The sequence below is a fragment of the Ostrea edulis genome, chromosome 2 (genome assembly GCF_947568905.1).
Source record: "Ostrea edulis chromosome 2, xbOstEdul1.1, whole genome shotgun sequence".
Taxonomy (NCBI): Eukaryota; Metazoa; Mollusca; class Bivalvia; order Ostreida; family Ostreidae; genus Ostrea; species Ostrea edulis.
The window spans coordinates 69,184,574-69,206,142 of record NC_079165.1 but is presented as its reverse complement, the minus strand read 5'-3'; the positions used below and the strand labels follow the sequence as shown (position 1 = coordinate 69,206,142).

Here is a 21,569-nt window from a genome sequence, read left to right as displayed (position 1 = left end):
TATATACAGGCATGTCTCTGGTAGTGCTTTTGATAACAAATATCACGATCGTGCAAAATAGGCACGTGCATGCCCCTGTAGTTCAATATCTAGCATAAATTGTAATACAGGGGAAGCATATTGTTTGACGTACATAGGAGTAGTATGTTATACGAACACTTTGCATCGCATTGATAGATTAACGTCAATTTTCTTACTTTGTGGATCTATCCCTGGTGTATATTCTGGCCAGCTTTGGATTCCATACGTATATCACGAGACACGCCTTGATATGGCAGTTGGCACATGTCCAAAATAGACGGCACCTTTAACAACAGCAAGCCCAGCCTCGGGAGGTGTAATGATTCGATATGATGAAAATTTTGCCTTGATTGCATTTTGAATAACGTTACACTCTGAAAAGCCTCCAACCATGATGATGGTCTTCACATCGTTAAAAGATTGCATAGCTAAAATATTTTCGATAAGGTTTGAAATTCCATCTACGGCTTTCTTGAACACATCTTCAAATACTGAAGGTTCCAAGGCAAGTTTATAATTCTTATAGGTAACTTGGTCTTTGTATTGTGAATCTCGAAGCGCCTTGCTTATACTTCCCCTAGTTTTATCTTCTTTAATAAGGCTATCAAAATTGGCTGGGATTTTAATTCTAACTTTTGTTCCATTGTACGCACGTTTTGCTGTTTCAAAGTCTCTGAATATACTTAAATGATCTTCCAGACAAAGTTCTTTAAACTTGTTTAACACTCTTTTTCCTCCGATTGTTTCCAAGAAATTTGCATACTCGTCATCTACAGACGTTCCTCCTATTGGTCCTCCAGTGGCAGGAAGCAACGCCTCTAATGATCCATCGTCTGCTTGTTTGTGAACGGTGATGTCAGCAGTACCACCTTAAACAATATATTTCAATGTTTGTATACAAATTTATTGAAAGAAGTTCCTTTACCAAATAATTCTATCTTACAATATTTTGAAATAATTTTGAAGACAAATATTCCAAATCAAATACAAAAAAGGAAGCCTAAATTACCTCCAAGGTCTACAACCATGTATTTGGATTTTTCTTTCACCTGCTTCTGGAATGTACTATCGTGAACTTTGTCATATTCTTGCTCCAGATACATATACTGACAGTAAATGGAGGCTGCCTCTGATTCTAAAGCGATGTTTAATTGGTCACCTGGTATTCCAGCCTGCAAAATTTATTTTTCGTCACTATTTAAAGTACTGTTGTATGATTCATTCAGAAGATTTAAATGTCTATATTGTAATAAATATGTACATGTATTTGCGGGATGTTCGATGTATATATATTCTCGGATACCTACATGTACATATCTATTCAAATCGAAGGCCACCTGAATGTGAAACGTTTATATCTATTTATATGCAGATTTGAATGGGTCCCACAGAAAAAAAAAATAATAGTATATTGCGTTTTCATTCTTAAATCTTAAGAGTATTATTCCATGACTAATAGATTTCAGCTTTAGGGCCACCGCGGTTATATTCAAACTATTTCAGTGGCGAAGACTTTTAAAAAAATTCTTGGTCTAAGCCTACTCTGTTTTGGAACACACAGAAATATTTTCCGTGCTAGAGAATTGTAAACAACGATTATATTGAATGGCATACATTAACTGCAGCTTCTCGCATGAACATTTTCGATGCATCTCCCCAAATTGCTGGCACTGTCAATACATAGTCGATGTCTTTTTCTAAGATTTTAAAGGCAATTTTCTGTTGCATTATGTCCATCATAGAATTCTTCAAATGTTTAATAGATATAGAAAATATTTCCATAGCCTTCATCTTTTTCCCAGTCATATCTTCTATCTCAGTATTACGATGTAATCTCTATATTAAAAAGAAGAAGAAAAGAATTAGCATTTTAACAGACATATTTACAGACACCTCAAATTTTCAAGCAAGAAAACAAACATAATGCACATGTAGTTAGATGCAGCTACCACTGATAAAGCATTGTAGTGACAGAATATTAATAAGAATGGTAACCAAGTAATATTTGACGAATCCTTGCAGCTTTGGAAGACTCCGGTTATGTAGAGTTTCTCTCTCCACTATTTGCCTTTTAGAAGATATTGTATATGTATATTTACAGGATGGTGAATACATTTTCTAAACACCTCAAAATAAATAATATCTTTAAAATGTGTTCACCGTGGAATCATCTATTTTATGTAAAGGATATAAGCCAAACACTGTCCATTCTGTGAGAGAAAGAGCTAATCGAGGCCCATAGGGCCGAGATCAGTTCTTTCTCTTACAGAATGGACAGTTTGAGGCTTATATCCTACTTAAAACATTTATTTACATCTTTTGTTCTAAGAATGGACATCCTCTGGTAAACCCATTGACAATGATAATTATGAATAAAGCTATTTTGAATAGTCTGACAATATAACCGGTCTTGTGTAAAATTCTGTTTCTTTTGTTCACTTATTGGACAGTGTCAGGTAAGTAGTCTTCTACTGCAGGTTTTATATTCACTCTTTCTATAGTACTGAGCCATATCAACATGTCTTCCTCTGATGAGGAGAGCATTTTCATGGCACAATCAAAATTTAAGGATTTTAGTGAAAGTACTGCAAATATGTGTTATATTCTGGATATGGAGGGTGAGAAAGTTATAGAGCCAAATTTTGATCTGAAAAGCATTGTGTTTTCGAATATTTGGATGAGGTAATAATTAACGCCAGCCAAAAGAACCCAATACGCCTATCTCGTGAAATGAAATTATTCATGAAAGCGAAAATAATAATTCAGAATTAGGATATGCTAATAAAGAACACATAAAAAAACGTTGTGAAGAAGTTTCGGAATGTGCCTCTGAATCCAGCGAAATTCAAATACAGTATGGAAATATGTCTTTCAAATTTAAGTTTTGATGCGATATAGTACTGGCCAATGGAATTTAAAAAAATTGTGAATCTTACGAGTTGAAGCAGAGAATTCTAAAGGGAAATATCGTTTTTAAGTGTTTCAGTGATTTTTCCTATCTCTGTGTTGATTCTTACTTGTAGGGAATTCAAAATTAAATTTGTATCTCTTTGACAAATGTATTGCCTTTCTCTTATTTTCAGCCTACCTGTAGACGTCTAATAAGTTATTGGGTTTACCTGGTACTGTCCAATAAGTTGACAATTACTGTCCATTATTTTTAAGAACGGACAGTATCTGTCTATTCTTAAAAATAATGGACAGCAATTGTCAACTTATTGGACACCTACAGGTAACCTTTCACTACAAGTGGACTTTCTTCTATATAAAAGCCTAAAAAGACAAAGGATTGCTTAAGAAAAATGTTTTAAGGGGGTTTATGTTCGAGTTAAACAGATTTTTCTCTTTTTAGCTGGAGAATAGATTGATGGATCTAGTATCATTAGCATAACTATTGCTAGATAATAAAGGATCGCGTTTTTAAATACGAGGTCAAAACATAACCATGAAATCCACACCGCCATTAATCTTTATTGCTCGTTTGTTTAACTCACTTCGTCACTATGTAGCAGCATTTTGAACCTGTGAAAGTAATAATAATCTTCTCAGTTTTCTTTCGGTCCTTCCTCTTCGTCATCTTCTGAGTCAGAATCTCTTTCTGCCATATTTGTGAATATTGTCTCTGCATCAAATCCGAAAGCGTAAAATGATTTGTCTGGTTTTAGGAGGATTGCCGTCGGAGCCTCGCTTGATAAAAATTCGCCACTGTTCCACTCGTTAACTTGTACTTTTCCCCATTCATGTTTCCACGAAAATGCATATCCTGAGTATGTCGTTCCAAAATCAATCGCTGCGACTGCCAATCTGGTACATTTTGATGTTATGCCACCACACCCCACCCCCCCCCCCTTTGTTGTCCGCCTAAATTTGATAAAGATACGACTTTACTAATACACTACGATGAACCAAATCGTGTGTTGCATCTCATACAGATATTAATACAACACATCTAATGTAATATTTTTAAAAAAAAAAACCAAAAAACCAACTTTCATCTTTTAAGACCTGAAATGCGTGTTTAAAACATCAGACAAAAATTAAGTACTTAATGCCCGAGACATAATAACTGCTATATACAGGCATGTCTCTGGTAATGCTTTTGATAACGAATATCACGACCGTGCAAAATAGGCACGTGCATGTACCTGTAGTTCAATATCTAGCATAAATTGTAATACAGGGTAAGCATATTGTTTGGCGTACATAGGAGTAGTTTGTTACAGGAACACTTTTAAAAAATTCATTTGAGCCATTAAATAACGGATCACAAACACATATTCTTAAAGTTTAAATTCGACTTTCGCTTTGTTAATCAGTGTGAATATTGCTTAAAACACCGGTATCCAAGATTTACATACCATGATCGTCTTCAGTTATGAAAAATATATCCTGATGTCTTAATATTTTGCAATCATCCAGTGGAAATTTTCATTATTTAACAATATTTTTATCCAGCACTACCATCAGAAATATACGGTAGTATACCACAGGAAGTCGAAGTCGTAATTACGGAACACCGTTAGGACTTTAAACATCGATCCTTTACTATTTAAATAGAGTCTGTTCAATATATATACTGACGTATATTTCTGGATATGGTTTTGATTTAGTTAAGATTATTTGATACATATCAAATAGTCCACAATTAATTAAGATTGGCTAATACAGTTCGTACCGTTTACGAAATAAACCTGGTTCGAACTATCTTGCCTCTTACAATTCCGCCTAACGGGGAACGAGTTAACTTTTCATTCTGCTCAAACCTTAGATTCAACACATTGGGAAAAATGATTTTTTTAATGACAATCCATTGCCATCGAGCTAATTTATTAACATCGTACAATCGTATACGCAGTCAAACAATCCTTTATCAGTGCAGCAACAGGATGAAGCCAAAAAAAAAGGGGGGGACAGATAGAAGCAATACCGATCGATTGGATTTTGATTTGTTTTGTCCATGGTGAAGATAACGAACTGTGACCTATCTAATTCCTATAAGCAATACAATAAAACATCTCTTCCAACAATGGAATCGTCACCACTGTCGGCGATGGGTTGCTAAACTTTGGCCTGAGTTAGGTGTTTTCTCGGCCACTTAGCGGGGAGTCTCAGCCTCAGCGATTTTTATCGTGCCACCTGTGACTCGGACCCGCTGTTTAATTTGACGACCTGTTACAACTGCGATGGGTGCTGTGGACCTTTCTATCCTGGATCCCCACGGGACTTTAGTCCGAGACTATGAGAGCAAGGCAGTGAAGCAGGGCAACGTTATGGCCACCTCCCTCTTTTAAATGCATGAGGTACCCATTCACCCGGTGATGGAGGTTTAATCCCGGGCGAACGCTACTAGCCTTTCTCAAGGTCAACCTGAATAGAATCGTCACCAGTGTCGGCGATGGGTTTCCAAATTTTGGCCTGTGCTCGGTCGCTTTGTGGGGAGCGATTTTTATCGTGCCACCACACACGGACCTTTCTAACCGGGATCTCCACGGGACTGGAGCTCGAGACCAGGACGGCATACCAACCAGGCAGTGAAGCACGACAACGCTGGTCCTCCCCCTCCCCTGAAGGCAGGAGGTACCTATTCAGCCGGCGATAGTCGTCTAATCTCTGACGAAGGCTACCATCCCTTCTCAAGGTCAACATGGTGAGTCGCTTCATTTATTTGATATTCCTTAATATTCACTTAGTTCAAATTCTACCGGCTGTCGTAAAGCACTCGCACAACATAGCCCATAGGGCGATACCATACTCATACTTAGTTTCTGTATGCAGCCGCCATATGTAAATTCATATCCTGGTCATGTCCTACACCACCTAATATACCTAGCATTGCCGGTGCTCTATCATTATGTATCCCAATGGCAAACCTATGGCACAATTTTGATTGTATCTATTTGGCCAAAATGCCATTCATGATTCAAGGTACTTGGTTAACGTAGGTTTCATGACTTTTCATAGGCATGGCTAGCGAGTCGGTCAATCAAAGGGCACCAGATAGTCACATCATGCTACAAATTCCAAGGCTTGCTTACTCTTAATTCGTCCCATTCTGTAATCAGTTCATTATGTCGCGTTACTTGTATTTATTCAATTACATGTCATACACAGATGAACCTGGATAACGTTCAGGTATACCTGATTGTGCCATGTCGGCACTGCATAGACCAGGGGCTCGGACCTCAACCTACCACGAGGTTCAATTTGCAATGTGGCCAACCACTACATTATCTCGCTAGGTTTACTTGCTAGGCATTATTGGGCCCAAGTTTCATGGTAGGCATTGCTATTCACGGCCACTGGGGTTCACGGGTTTTTACTACGCACGATCATAATTTTAAGTACCAAGGACCTCACCGGTCAATTTACGCAGTTATTAACTTCATAGTACTTATCTATTATTAACATCCCTATGCAATTACGTGATATTCTTGCTATTTCAGCAATTTGCCTCTTTTTATTTTTATGTAGTTTACAGATGATTCCGACAACGTACGTGACGTGGAGCGCTATATGCTATTTCGTACACACGTTTCAGGTTTGTGCTAGAACCAGCATCACAGCGTACGAGTAGCAGTATATTCTCACCTTGTCGTTCTTTGGATATTTAGCAATTTCCAAAGCACATAGACCCTAGTTCCATATCATTAGTTGCATTTAATTGCAGTTTTTGTTTCCGATAATTGTCCACAATCTCAATTTAAGTTCGGACTTGCAGATTGTTGATCGGTTCGTTGTTGTTTATTCTCAATGTCAAGCCTAACCAAAAGTTATTGTTTGGTTAACTTTAAGTCAATCACACTCCATTCCATTTTCATGTAAATAATTGACTGGTTTTGTCTCAGATGTATTCGGCCTTGAATTTTTCTTTCCATAATTCATTCAATAGGCATTTATTGGACTTTGTATGGTTCCAGTAGTCGAGAAACCACGTCAGGAAGTGTTATCTTTTGTTATCCAACTTTTCCCGAGGAGGCGTGGCTTTGAGGGTAAAGGCTTAGGGATGTTAATGGGCTGGGTCATTTTCGTATTTTTGGTAATCGGTCTTAATTTTAATTCTTAGCTGAATTTGGGTTAATTCTCACTGGCTCTGGAACGTTTGGATTAGTTTTCTAATTTATGAGGAATTTCCAGTCGAAAAAGTTTGCCCATTACAGTTTATTGTTTTATCTTAGGAATCGTCGAAAATGGTATTTAGCAATGTGCCATTCTGCTATCATTACCTTAGTTTTTACGGAAGCATTTGGGACTTGTAGTTAGATCTTTTTTGACGGAATTCAGACTTCTAAATTATTCTCGAATTTTCTGCTGAAACTCTTCACAATCAATCGGAATCCTTTAGAGGTATACCAGTTTCAATTATGGGGCGTAATTTTCCTTCAGTAGGACTGGGAGATGGTTTGTTAAATTGGTGTTTGGAAATTTTGTCCAATTTTTTGCTTTCCATCATAGGAGTTATTCAGAGCTGACAAGTCTTATAGTCCGCCTGAACTGCAACCACTTTGTTGTTAATCTTACGTCACCTTTGAGATTACACATTTTGAAATGGTCATTTCAGAATTCAGTCTAATTTTGGTCCGGAATCCTGAAGTTTTAGCTATTCCCTTGAAAAATCCAGGAAATTTAAATAATTTACAACTTTCATAATCACTATCAAAATGTGTCAATTCGTTGATACCAGTGACCTCTAGGTTAAGTCATCATGCATTGCTTGAGAGTACGCAAGGGGGTTCGAAGGGGGTAGCATAGAGATAAACGCTCTCCCACAGTGCCTCCAGGGGGCCTGGGTGACGGACGAGAGTGCCCGTCGCCCACCCTGCAGAATTGAGATGACCTTGTTAATTTATTACCTTCGAGGTTACACTTTTTGCAATGATCAACTTCAGAATTCAATCTAATTACTGGTCGGAAATCCTGAAAGTCTTAAATATTCCCACGAAAATTACAGGAAATGCAGGTAATCTTCAAGTTGAGAGCGATTACCGAAATGTGTCAATTTGGTGATAACTTGGTCTTAGTAACCATTGCTTGAGAGTGCACAGGGGATTCGGAGAGGGGAGCGTAGAGATAAATGTTCTCCCCTAGCGCCTGCGGGCCCTGGGCGACGATGAGGGTGCACGTCGCCCACCCCACTGTTTAAGTGCCTCCAATTTCAAGTATGCATGAAGAAAATAGGAAACAAACATACAAATATAAATTTTTGTGGGGGACATTGTTCCAATGTCTGTGGCGGACTGGGGAGTGCGTTGGGGTAGTTGATCACTAATTCTGCGCCAAAACCGGCTCTCCTCCCACCTACTACTAAAGCAGGGGGCAGGTATTTCACGTGTACCCTCCAGACGACCATTAAACTAGGTCAAGGGTCAGTGGATATTCATAGAAAATACTAATTTCTTGCATAAGTTGCTAAAGTTTAATTCGTGGGGCTCTCAGCTAGTTCATAGCTGGGGCCACATCCACCTCCTACTAAGGGAGGGGATGCTACAGGCTGGTGCATGTTGCGACAACTGTAGGAGGGTCTACAAGCTTGTTCCGCACTTGCTAATTAAACCAGGTAGCACGCAGGAGACCGGTGAGATGCGCAGATATCTCTACCTCCCTTAGAACGTGGGGACTCGTTCAGGTTCGGGCACCTATGTCCACATAGGGCTCCCTGTGTTGCCCCTACTTTGGTAGTCAAACTGGCACACTGGCCGCCTCCCCAGTTCCCCACAAAAAGTTTGCATGCGACCCTTTCCACCATATATGTAAATTTGCATCCTGTTTCTGATCCAATTAATAAATATTAAACTTGTATCACTCTTGTCATTGCAGCTGCTAAGCAGCCTATTAGGGATTACAGGGCAGCCAGTTAAGCTTCGACACACCTACTGGTCTATTCAAATATTAGGTTAAGGTCACTATTCAATTCGGGTAGTAGGTCAGATGTCTTGCGGCTGGTTGTGCTGTATATTAAGTTTATTTTAGCACAATGGCTTCTCTAGGTAAATTTAACACACCCTAGGTCAGGTCATGGTCATAAAGCCAATTCTTTTATTAATATGATTTGGGAAATATGATAACCCTCGTGTAATCTGATTTGATTATCATATTTAGGCCTAATATTATATTTAAACCCCTAAAGTCCAAAATAAATCAAAAATACCCTTACTTGTTGTTTTGTTATAACAAGCAGGGTAACCAGTGCCAAAGTTCGATTTTCAAAAAATAATTTATAATATCAATTAAATCAACCCGTGTAGGTTATTCGGAAGGGGGGGGGATGCAATTCGTGCGCCGATCCACGGCCGAGTCTTCTTACCGGTTACGGAAAAGGACGAGCTCGTGATCCGATTGCCCTATATCTTGGTAAGGTAAACCGATTTATCCGTAGTCAGAATCAGAATATTTTGGGACAAGCTAACAGGTTTTGAATGACATTTATTTAATCAGATGTTTGTGTAAATTTAAGATCTTCATAATATTTGTATCTTTTGAATATATGAAAAGGTGATGTAGCGAGCATGTGGTGATCAATCTCATAACTCCTAAACGGGTTTGGTTTGGTTGTATAATGTTTAACGTCCTTCTCGAGAATTGTTCACTCCTTAAAGGAATACAAATTAGAGAGTTGGGAAAACACGTACTCCTGGACTGATCAATTGATTGTGGGTTTAAGCCGTTTTTGGCAATATTTCAGCCATTTACGGGGGTTAACTAATTGAAATATGTTGCATTGATCGTGCATTATTAAGAAGTTCATTTCGCATGGGCGTAAAATCACTGCATTCTAAAAGAATGTAATGTATAGTTAATGGACAGTCACAAGATAAACATTCAGGCTGAATTTCTCTGTTTAGTAGGTAAGAATGGGTAAATTTTGAATGTCCGAAGCGTATTCTTGAAATAATCACTTCGTCTTGGTGTATCATTACGATGTTGTACGGTTTGTTTACTTTGTTTTGAATAAACTAAAGTTTACTTGTGTCAGAGAATTCCCAATAGATTTGTTAAAGAGAATTGACATAATAGTTTTATGTTATATTTTAAATCAATGTAAGGAATGTTAAAGTGTACAATATCATCTTGAATTACATTTTTGCCGCTTTGGTGTTGCCATGGATACCAATGTGACTTGGGATCCAGCAGAACTCAACTATTTCACCTGCTTAGTTAGACGATAGTACCGTTTTAAAATATCTAAAATATATGGATGATCAATATCCATGTTGTCTATTGAAGTTTAGACGTGATAGGAAGTTTGAGAATATACTAACGGACCCCAGTATGTACGGAAGGTGGGGTTACGTGCCTAGAAGGGAGCATACCTTGGTGACTGGTCACAACCGTCGCGAGCCCTATATCTTGATCAGGTAAACGGAGTAATCCGCAGTCAGAATCAGTGTGTCAAGAACAGCCAAACAATTGGTATGAAACACGTCAGGCAGCTTGACCCAATGATTGGTTGTATTGACAAACTAGATCGTTATAACTACTGTAGAATTTGCGAAATGATGACTTTAAACGAGACTTTTGAAAACCTTGTAACATCAACTTGTTTGTCAGTCGCCTTCCTTGATTTAATGACTGATCATAAGCAGAATAAGCTCTTGTGCGTATGATTGAAAGATATAAACACTATATGCAGGTGATAATGGAATATTGCTACATAAATATGGGAAGTTAACGATGGTAAAGCTGAAATAAACCCATTTGTCATAAAGGTGAGTTGTTAGTTTACCGTTAATGTCTATTTTCAATAAGATATCTAAGTACGAATCAGATGTGTAGTACTCCGTGGTGTCTTTTATTTGAAGTTCGCTGTGACACATGTATATCGAATCGACATATGAATGAAAATGATTAGTGTTAATAGAAAAAACGTCGTCGATATATCCAAATATCGAATTGAAGGCCACAGCAAGAGATGTTTTAGTATCTAATTACATAAAGGCACATGTAGATAAATCCATATGTTGGTAGAATTAGCAATTATATGGTGTGCCGATTTATCATTTATTCCCAGATCAAGATATATGTCTTAAAACTACGTTAAAGACACATATTGTAATGGTAACAGACCCAAGTGCCTATTTGAATAACAAAGATAGAGATACATGTATATAGTTCTCAGTGAAAGAGATATCCTATCAATGATGAACTATTCTTATCTAAAACATTTTCTGAATAATCCTTCACTTGAAAGGATATATTTCATCCATAGCGACGTATCTCTGTCGTAGTAAAACAGATAATTTTGTAAGTTGAAGATATATATCTTTATAATATCAGGAAGATGTTCCTATAAGTAAAGACAATACCTTTCTATCCAACAGGAATATGTTTATGCATGAAAGGGGAAGATAACGAACAGTGATCAATCTCATAACTCCTATAAGCAATACAAAATAGATAGTTGGGGAAACACGGACCCTGGACACACCAGAGGTGGGATCAGGTGCCTAGGTGCATACCATTCATAGATGCTTAAACTTCACTATCCGATAGCATCATTCATGTTATGAATGTACATGTAAGTAGAAATGAATTGCTTATGGGCTTTAACGACAATTAACTCTCAATATAGGGAAAACATAATTTCAAATTTAGTCTACAACTTAGCTATGATTTCGTCAATTGATCAATAATATTTCATCGATTTTTCAATGATCAATGAAATGTTTTAATTTTGATATAAAATCACTATTCTATTTGGTACTAAATTTGCATAGTTTATTTTTTCTTATCAGTGCACTACATTCCACTGAGAACATATTTCACATGAAGATTTGATGTGCATGGATTAAGAAGTGGGATAACAAAGGATGTCATAATAAGGATTTCGTTATCAGTCTCTCAATATTGACTCTCAAAATCATCAAATGAGAACAATAAGTAAAGAAAGGGTAGAGAAACGAAATTAGAGCACAATTGTTCAAAACGAACACTGCTGGCCATCGTGTTTCATACCGATGGTTAGGCCGTTCTTGGCACACTGATTTTCACTACGAATTACTCCATAAACTTACATGATCAAGACGTAGGACTCACGGTGGGTGTGACCGGTTGACAGTGGATGTCTACTCCTCCTAGGCACCTGAACCCACCTCTGGTATGTCCAGGGGTCCGTGTTTGCCCAACTCGTTGTTTTTTTTTGTATCCCTTGTGGGAATTACGAAATTGTTCGTTGTCTTAGCCTTCCATCGATAAAAAGCTATAGTCTAACTACACTACGATTTCTCTGTTCCCTGTCTTTAATTACTACTCGATGAAGATGAACACACGCACAAGTGCGAGAAATCACAATATACAAATAAATGATATTTATACTCCACTTCTTTCAAAGTCGCTTTTATGGGCTGTCATATCTGTTGTTTTTTTTGTTGAAAGTCAACTATTCTTTGAAAATGATAAATGACAATTCAAGGAAATCCGGTTAAGGTAAGGTCAAAGCAAATATGATGCATAGAAAATAAACATTGTACGTAAATAAATATATGATAAAACATAGCTTTTCACAAATATTTATCGTACATTCGAAGACCCCCCCCCCCAGTCGTACAAATACTAGCAGGCATGACAACAGCACCGTTGACGTATAGAAAGACCAACCACAAAGTTTTACCCCTGGTCAAGGAACAGGAGTGAAAGCAGCGTCACCCAAGGAAATTATATCATTGTTGGGAAATATTTCTTTAAAAGAAAAAAATCATACCATCCTTCGTGTTTGAAAATTATATTACCGAAACAACGGTAATAATTACTACATACCTGATGCTTTGCGAAATGATTTTACAACAATTATACAACATTGATTAAATATGAGAAATCAATTTGTAATAATTGACTAATTGGTCGTAAAATGAGGATTTGAGTTAAAAAATTATTATAACAAGCATTCTGAGAGTATTGCATGGCAATACATAGTCCCCTACCAGTTGCAAAAATTACTGTACCACAAAAATATTCAAAGTTCATTATGGAGTTCATGGTAAAAGGGAAAATTGGGGAACCAGGATAGGAATAGATGGAAATCAACTACTATTCAAGTAGAGGCTAGACCAGGAAAAAAAGACAAACTTATAATTAGGTTTATGTCTTTAACCAAGTCAATAAACTGTGAAATGTAGATGATCATGAATACCTTAGCTACATTGTTCTATTACTGTGCTAGAAGTTTTCATGAGTGTAGTATTCTTATGGTACCTTCACATTCATTTGATTTTTCTTACGGATCCTTACGTATTCCACAAATCCGTAAAAGTACACGGATTTTTACGATTTAGACACGGATACCGACGAGTGATTTACGAATGCTTGCTATTGACTACGAGTCGAAGATCCGAAAGGACTTGTAAGAAACATCTGTGAGTGCGAAGGTGGTATTAATCGTAAAGTTTCAGTATGTACTCGTTAAGCAATCGTGTCTATACGTAAAGCGCTCGTAATGACTCTGAACAATCCGTAACACTATTGTAACCCGACGTGAATGAAATCGTAAACATCACTTAGGCATTCGTAATAATCCGTAAATAACTCGTAAACTATCCGTAACATATCGTAAACTAACCGCAAAGATTCGTAAAAAAAAACAACACCCTTTTAAATAGTGTTTTACGGATTCTTACGAATAATTTACGTGTTCTTGCGACCAGTTTGCGATACTTAAGGATTGTTACAAGTTATTTACGGGTTATTTACGGAAAATGAAATCCGTGGACAATCGTGACCTTTTTTGACATGTCAAAAATTTTGCTCCTACTTTCACGGATCCTTACGAGTGTGTGCGAGTTGTGACGAGTTATTAACGGATACCGACGAGTGATTTACGAATGCTTGCGATTGACTACGAGTCGGAGATCCGTAAGGACACGTAAGAAAAATCCGTGAGTGTGAAGGTGGTATTATCTACAAAAATAAGAAACTAACAATTCATGCTATTTTTCTAAGTCCAAGAGCCATAACTTAGTGACAAATCAACGAACCTAGACGAAATTCAATCCTGATCTGTAACTTATGGCAAAGCAATGCACCAAATATCAAATGAATATCTGAAATCACATAAAAAAGACCTGAAAACTGATCATTCATGCTATTTTTCAAAGCCCAAGGGCCATAATTTTATGAAAAATCAACAAACCTAGACGAAATTCAAACTTGATCTGTAACTTGTTATGGCAAAGCAATGTACCAAATATCAATTTAATATCTGTAAGCACAACAGAAAAAATCTGGAAAACTGATAATTCATGCTATTTTTCTAATCCCAAGGGCCATAACGTAGTGAAAATCAACGGACCAAGACGAAATTCAAACTTGGTCTAAAACTTGTTATGGCAAAGCAATGTACCAAATATCGAATGAATATCTGCAATTACAACAAAAAGGTATGGAAAACTGATAATTCATACTATTTTTCTAAGTCCAAGGGCCATAACTAAGTGAAAAATCAATAGACCGAGACGAAATTCGAACTTGATCTGTAACTTGTTAGGGCAAAGCAACGTACTAAATATCAAATAAATATCTACAAGAACAGAGATAAAAGTGTGGAAAACTGAACTGACGAACAGACAGACGGACGGAGCGCAAACCTAAAGTCCCCTTCGACTTCATCGGTAGGGGAATAATAAAACAGTACAGGAATATTAAATCCTGTAACGGAGACCTAGTCGGAACGAAGACTGCTGTTCCTCTACAGGCAACTCTGCTTCCAGCGCCGGCTAAAAAATGCATGGAGATCATCAGGAAAAGTACCACGTCATCCACGACGAACGTGACCTTGTTTGTCGTTAATATCTATTTCGAATGAAATATCTAAGAATAAAGCAGAAGTGGACGACTCTGATTTCTTTTTTAATGTTTTATTTTTGTATTTTCAACACATTTATACACACAAACTGTAATCTACACTCGCTCATTCACACTTGCAATTACTCTATGCACCTTCTGTATCAACATAACAATGAATTGTATATATAATATATAAATGCACAAACATAAATATATACATGTACACACACATAAACATACATATATACACATACACATTCAAAGATAAAGGTAATTATCTTATTTTTCATATAAATGTATTGTGATTTTCAACCAACTACTTGTCCATTATATTATCATACAATGCCCATTTATCAAGCATTTTGAATTTGCTATGAAATACATTTTGACAATATTTTTCTAAATTTCTATAGTATTTAAACAAATTAATTGCATCTGACAATTTGGGTCTTGAGCCCTGTGATCTGGAGTAATAAATGTGCTTTTTTGCTAACAAAAGAAGAAAAGTTTCCAAACAACTTCCATCAATATTGCCTACTAACACACTTCTTTTTGTGATTTTATAATCTTTTTCAAATGCATTGTACCATTTCACAAAATCTCTCCAAAAGGCAGATACATACACACAGTCATAAATAATATGAGTGACTGTTTCTTTTTCACTTTTGCAAAATGAACACAAGTCATTGTCTACAAGTTTAAGTTTGTGAAGGAAAGAGTTTGTAGCTATATAACACATAAGAATACGGTATTGAAAATAAATTAATTCTGTTTCTTTTGTGCATAATGATGCATTCATTAATAAAATTCCCAACATTTTTCTGAAATAGTTTCACAGAGATATGTTTCCCACTTCTCTCTTTTGAGTTGTGGGGCTTTGAACTCCTTTTCCTTCAAAACTTGATATAAATATTTAACATTAGAACTTAAGTTCATTTTCTGTACAATGCATTGATTTGGACTGAACAATTCATGATGTACTTTGTTTTTAAAATCAGCAATTTGTCCTTTAATCTTTTGGGTAATAGCTCAAAAATAGACAATAATAGCTCAAAAAGTTCTTTCTACCAACCACATCTCTTACATCAGTAGAACATTTGAATGTTCCATTCTGCAAAACTAAGTCATTCAAGGTCTTAATGCCTCTGTTAACCCAATTTGTATAAAAATACCATTTTTAACATCAACAAAGTTCTTATATTTAAATTCAAATAATCTGTAACAGAAAGAGAGCCTTCTTTAAGTCTTGATAAAGCTTTAAACACATTTTTCCAAAACACATTGTCAATATGTTTTACAAATTCATTAAGTTTTTCTTTGGATAGGTGAAAAATGAAATCAACATTTCTAAAATTTAAAATGCTATGCAACATATGTTGCCATATACCCTCATTATCTGCAAGGTACCTTTTGACCCGTTTCAGCTTAATATAAGATATAAAAGATGTCAAATATACCATGTTTAGTCCCCCTTCATCATAATTACCCACAACTATTTCTTTTCAACTTTTCTACCTTGTATCCCCAAATAAATTTTAAAAATATTTTATTCAACTCTTCCAGAAAATGTTTAGGTGGGTCAGGCAATACTGAAAATAAGTGTATGAGCTTTGGGAGTGCTAAAGTTTTGATAACTGTGATTTTACCTATTGGAGTTAAATCTCGTTTTCAGTCCACAAACCTAGCAATTTTTTAATGGCATTGATTTTAGATTGATAATTAGATAACGTCATGTCTTCTTGATTTTTTGTAAATACTATTCCGAGGAGCTTAAAATTGCTATTTCCCCATTTTATTTTCAGATCATTACACAAAGTTTCAGCCGAACCTGATTTTCTCCCCAACCAAATTGCTTGTGATTTTGAAATATTTAAACGTGGTCCAGAAATCATTCTAAACATATCAATGACTCTCATAGATTCTCTAAGTGATTTTTCACTGCCATCTAACGTTAAAAAAGAGTCGTCCGCATACTGGCCTAATTTGGTTTCTCTTCCAGCCACAGTTATACCCTTAATATTTCGAGTTTCTTTAAGTGCTATAGCCAACAATTCTACTGTAATAATAAAGATATATGGTGCCAATAGATATCCTTGTCTACCGCCTTGTTCAAGACTGAAGAATTTAGATAAGTTCCCATTGTTAATGATACAACTGGTACTAGAGGTGTATAGAGTAAGACTCTGATTTAATCATGAAAGATACAATGATATGTATAGGTACATATGTCAAAAAGGAAAAACATGCGATTTTGGAGAGACAAATATGATTTTGAAAAACTTATTTCAATAAATAACACAAATGACACTGGCGGACTTGAATTCAGAATCTATGGGTCTGTAACTCCAGACCTTATCTGTTGAGCTTCGTAGATATACTTACAAATCGATCGATATGTCAAGTAATTTCACAAATCATTTGAATCTCCATCTTGTGACGTTGTGTCATAAAATGTATAAGTTTTCATGTAGCGGGATACCTTACTTACTAAGCAAGCAAAATCTGATTACAGATTATCAAGATATTACATGACCAAAATATATTTACGGATTTACTTCATATTCTTTTCGGGGGGGGGGATGCTCTGGCTTAGATCTGCCAAAGCGTGTTTACCACTTCGCTTTCTTGTTTGCTATTCAGAGTAATTCACGGAAAACGAAAGTAGGTTTTTAATTAATTTCACGATATTTACTAATCAAAAAAATTTAATTATAACCTATGGACTTCACCTCACACTTTTCCTCATTAATGATGGATATCTTAAGGAATTTGTATTGCGGAAGAAAGCCCATGCCATACGATGAAACGACTTGGAGGGGGAGTGTTTCTTTGTACGTAACTATTCTGGTTTCCCAGAAAGGTTTTCTGATCAGTATATAGATGGCGCTTAACTGTACTGAGCATTGTCCTAAAATTACAACATGAAAATAATGCTCGACTCGCATTAATAATACTTTGTATGAATTCAAAGAACTTTTATGTTCATAAAAATAGTACAAATGTGCATATGAAGTACATGATATACATTCGTTCAATATGTCATCATAAGACACTAACTCAGTGCTGAATTTGTGTGTTGAACACATTTGCACGATCACATTTGGAGGCAGTCATATAAATCAGAATTTTGTTCACTTAACCTTGTTATATCAATCATTCACAATTCCAAGAAAATACCGGAATCAAGACCCGGGGAGATTTTTAAAGTCCAACATATCAAATGATGTCTCCAGTACTTTACCAGATCCAATCTGGTGTGCAACAAATTTTATTTCCGTTTCACCAAATATAATTGTTTCTTCTATTTCCGCAGAACTAAATCCCAGTGGTAATGGTACTTTCAATATACCCAATTGTCTACAACTTCCATCATCAATAAATCGTGGATTTTCTTGATCCGAAACATAAATTGCACATTCCATTTCACTTTGATCTGGTTTTAAAGACTGAAAAACTTGAGACTTTTTGAAACCTACAGGAATTTGTTCTCCACGCCGAACAACAGGAAAGAAAACATCTTTGCATCGCAATGATCCATTAACGTCAATTTCCTTACTTGGTGGATCTATCCCTGGAGTAAATTCTGGCCAGCTTTGGATTCCATACGTATATCGTGAGACACGCCTTGATATGGCATTTGGCAAATGACCGAAATAGACGGCACCTTTAATAACAGCAAGCCCAGCCTCAGTAGGTGTAATGATTCGATATGATGAAAATTTTGTCTTGATTGCGTTTTGAATAAGGCTACACTCTGAAAAGCCTCCAACCATGATGATGGTTCTCACATCGTCAAAAGATTTGTTAGCTAGGATATCTTCGATAAAGTTTGAAATCCCATCTACGGCTTTCTTGAACAATTCTTCAAATACTGAAGGTTCCAAGGCAAGTTTATTAATCGCATAGGTAACATGGTCTTTGTATTGTGAGTCTCGAAGCGCCTTGCTTATACTTCCCTTGGTTTTATCTTTTTTAATAAGATTTTCAAACTTTACTGGGATTTTAATCCTAACTTTTTTTCCATTGTACGCACGCTTTGCTGATTCAAAGTTTCTGAATATATCTAAATGATCTTCCAAACAATGTTCTTTAAACTTGTTTAACACTCCCTTTCCACCGATTGTTTCCAAGAAATCTGCATACTCGTTATCTACAGACGTTCCTCCTAATGGTCCTCCAGTGGCAGGAAGCATCTCCTCTAATGTTCCATCGTCTGCTTGCTTGTGAACGGTGATGTCAGCAGTACCGCCTTAAACAAGATGTTATATTAATGTTGTCTAGAAAGGTATTCCAAGAAGTTCCTTTGCCAAGTAATTTTATCTTACAATATTTATAAATAAATCTGAAGACACATATTCCAAATTATCTACAGAAATGAAGCTTAAATTACCTCCAAGGTCTACAACCATGTATTTGGATTTTTCTGTCACCTGCTTCTGGAATGTACTATCAGGATCTTTGTCATACTCTTGCTCCAGGTACATATACTGACAGTAAATGGAGGCTGCCTCTGGTTCTAAAGCGATGGTTAGTTGGTCACTTGGTATTCCAGCCTGTAAAGGGCATTTCCATTACTATTTAGAGTATTATTACATTATTCATTCATGAACTTTTAAGATTGTAATATACATGTATTTCCAGGATGTACAATGTATATACATGTACATGCACGGTATATACATATATCCATACAACTCGAATCTGATTCTGAAACGTTCTATCTATTTATATGCAGATTTGAATCAGAATGGCTCCCACAGAGAAAAATAACAGTATATGCATTTTTTATTCTTACACTAAGATTGTAATGCTATGATTGATAGATTTGGGCTTTACACCACCTCGGTTATATGCATACTGTATTTCAGTGGCGAAGACTATTTTTTCTTGGTTTAAGCCTTCTCTATTTTGGAACACACGGAAATATTTTTCATGCTAGAAAATTTTAACTCTTGTCACAATTTAATTATAACAATTAATGAATGTATACCTTAACCGCTGCTTCTCGCATGAACATTTTAGCTGCATCTCCCCAAATTGCTGGCACTGTCAATACATAGTCGATGTCTTTTTCTAACATTTCAAAGGTCTTTGTACTATTCATTATGTCCATCATAGAATTCTTCAAATATTTAATAGACATGGAAAATATGTCCATAGCATTCATCTTTTTCCCAGTTATATCTTTTATCTCAGTGTTACGATGCAGTCTCTACAAAAAGAATTAGTATATTAACAAGCATATCTATAGACATCTTAAATTTGCAAGCAAAAATACAAACATAATTATATACATGTACAAATGTTGTTAGACGCAACTCTCACTGATAAAGCCTTGTAGTCCTTATCTGGTATATTTCTAAACTTGATGTTGTTCATAAGAATGACAACCAAGTAAAATTTGACGAAACCTGGCACCTGCACTGCCCTGGTTATGTAGAATCTCTCTCTCTCTCTCTCTCTCTCTCTCTCTCTCTCTCTCTCTGCTTTTTAGAAGACATTGCATATGTATATCAATTAAAGGATTTTGAATAAATTTTCTAAAAACATCAAAATAACTAATTGATTTTTTCTTTAAAAATGTTCGCTGTGGAATCATCTATTTTTTTGTTAGGGTTAATTTTCGGGTTAAACAGATTTTTCTTCTAGTAGGAAAATGAATAGATGGATACAGTATCATTAACTCAACATACTTTAAAACCTATAACTATTGCTAGATAATAAATCATCGCGTCTTTAAATACGAAGTCATATCATACCCATGAGACCCAGACCACTAGTACTATTAATCATAATTCTTCGTTTATGAGACTCACTTCGTCTTTATGTAGCAGCATTTTAAACCTGTGAAAGTAGTAACAGTCTTTGCAGTTTTCTTTCGGTCCTTCCTCTTCATCATCTTCCGAGTCAGATTCTTGTTCTGCCATGCTTGTGAATAATGTCTCTGCTTCAAACCCGAAAGCGTAAAATGATTTGTCTGGTTTTAGGAGGATTGTCGTCGGAGCCTTGCTTGATAAAAAGTCTCCACAGTTCCACTGGTTTACTTGTACTTTTTTCCATTCATGTCTCCATGAAAAAGCATATCCCGAATATGTCGTTCCAAAATCAATCGCTGCGACTGCCAATCTGGTACATTTTGTTTTTAAGGCCTCCCTTTTGTTGTCTGCCTAAATTTTGATAAAGGTACGATTTTACTAATACACTACGATGAACGAAGTTGTTTGTTGCAATTCATACAGATATTAATACAGCAGATATTGTAATAATAATCAAAGAAAAAAACTTAGTATGCGAGTTTAAAACACCATGGAAATTATGAGTACTCAATGCCTGAAACATAATAACTGCTATATCCATGCATGTCTGGTAATGTTTTTGATAACAAATATCATGACCGTGCAAATTAGACACGTGCTTGTTGTATGTAGTTCAATATCTAGCATAAAATTTAATACAGAGGAAGCATATTGTTTGACGTACATAGGAGTAATATGTTACACGAACACTTTTAGAAAATTCATTTGAGCCATTAAATAACGGATCACAAATACATATCCTTAAAGTTTAAATTCTACTTTCGGTTTGTTAATCAGTGTTAATATTGTTTAAAACACCGGTATCCAAGATTTACATACCATGGTCGTCTTCAATTATGAAAAACATGTCCTGTTGTCTTAATATTTTGCAATCATCCAGCGGAAATGTCCATTATTTAACAATGATTTTATCCAGCACTACCATCAGAAATATACGGTACGATACCACAGGAAGATGAA

General features: G+C 36.0%; 2 protein-coding genes across 2 annotated transcripts; both read right to left on the bottom strand.

The window, feature by feature from the left end:
* Positions 1-202: 202 nt before the first annotated feature.
* Positions 203-2,326, bottom strand: LOC130052367 (heat shock 70 kDa protein 12A-like). Its single transcript, XM_056157090.1, has 3 exons — positions 1,636-2,326; positions 1,031-1,193; positions 203-890 (listed from the first exon to the last, which is right to left on the bottom strand). Exons 1-3 carry the CDS (start codon positions 1,825-1,827, stop codon positions 253-255), a joined length of 993 nt encoding a protein of 330 aa, XP_056013065.1. The 5' UTR covers positions 1,828-2,326; the 3' UTR covers positions 203-252.
* Positions 2,327-14,867: 12,541 nt separating this feature from the next.
* Positions 14,868-21,569, bottom strand: LOC130046432 (heat shock 70 kDa protein 12A-like). The gene is made up of 5 exons (XM_056157088.1): positions 21,429-21,569; positions 20,610-20,960; positions 19,784-20,005; positions 19,184-19,346; positions 14,868-19,042 (listed from the first exon to the last, which is right to left on the bottom strand). Exons 1-5 carry the CDS (start codon positions 21,429-21,431, stop codon positions 17,976-17,978), a joined length of 1,806 nt encoding a protein of 601 aa, XP_056013063.1. The 5' UTR covers positions 21,432-21,569; the 3' UTR covers positions 14,868-17,975.

Bases quoted from the DNA above. Each gene is read 5' to 3' on its own strand.
- LOC130052367 (XM_056157090.1), bottom strand. From the start codon at position 1,827: ATGACTGGGAAAAAGATGAAGGCTATGGAAATATTTTCTATATCTATT. The intron at 1,194-1,635 runs GTATGCCATTCA...TAAATTTTGCAG, and splicing joins TGCGAGAAGCTGCAGTTAAT to GCTGGAATACCAGGTGACCA. The intron at 891-1,030 runs GTAATTTAGGCT...ATATTGTTTAAG, and splicing joins CATGGTTGTAGACCTTGGAG to GTGGTACTGCTGACATCACC.
- LOC130046432 (XM_056157088.1), bottom strand. The intron at 19,347-19,783 runs GTATACATTCAT...TGCCCTTTACAG, and splicing joins TGCGAGAAGCAGCGGTTAAG to GCTGGAATACCAAGTGACCA. The intron at 19,043-19,183 runs GTAATTTAAGCT...ATCTTGTTTAAG, and splicing joins CATGGTTGTAGACCTTGGAG to GCGGTACTGCTGACATCACC.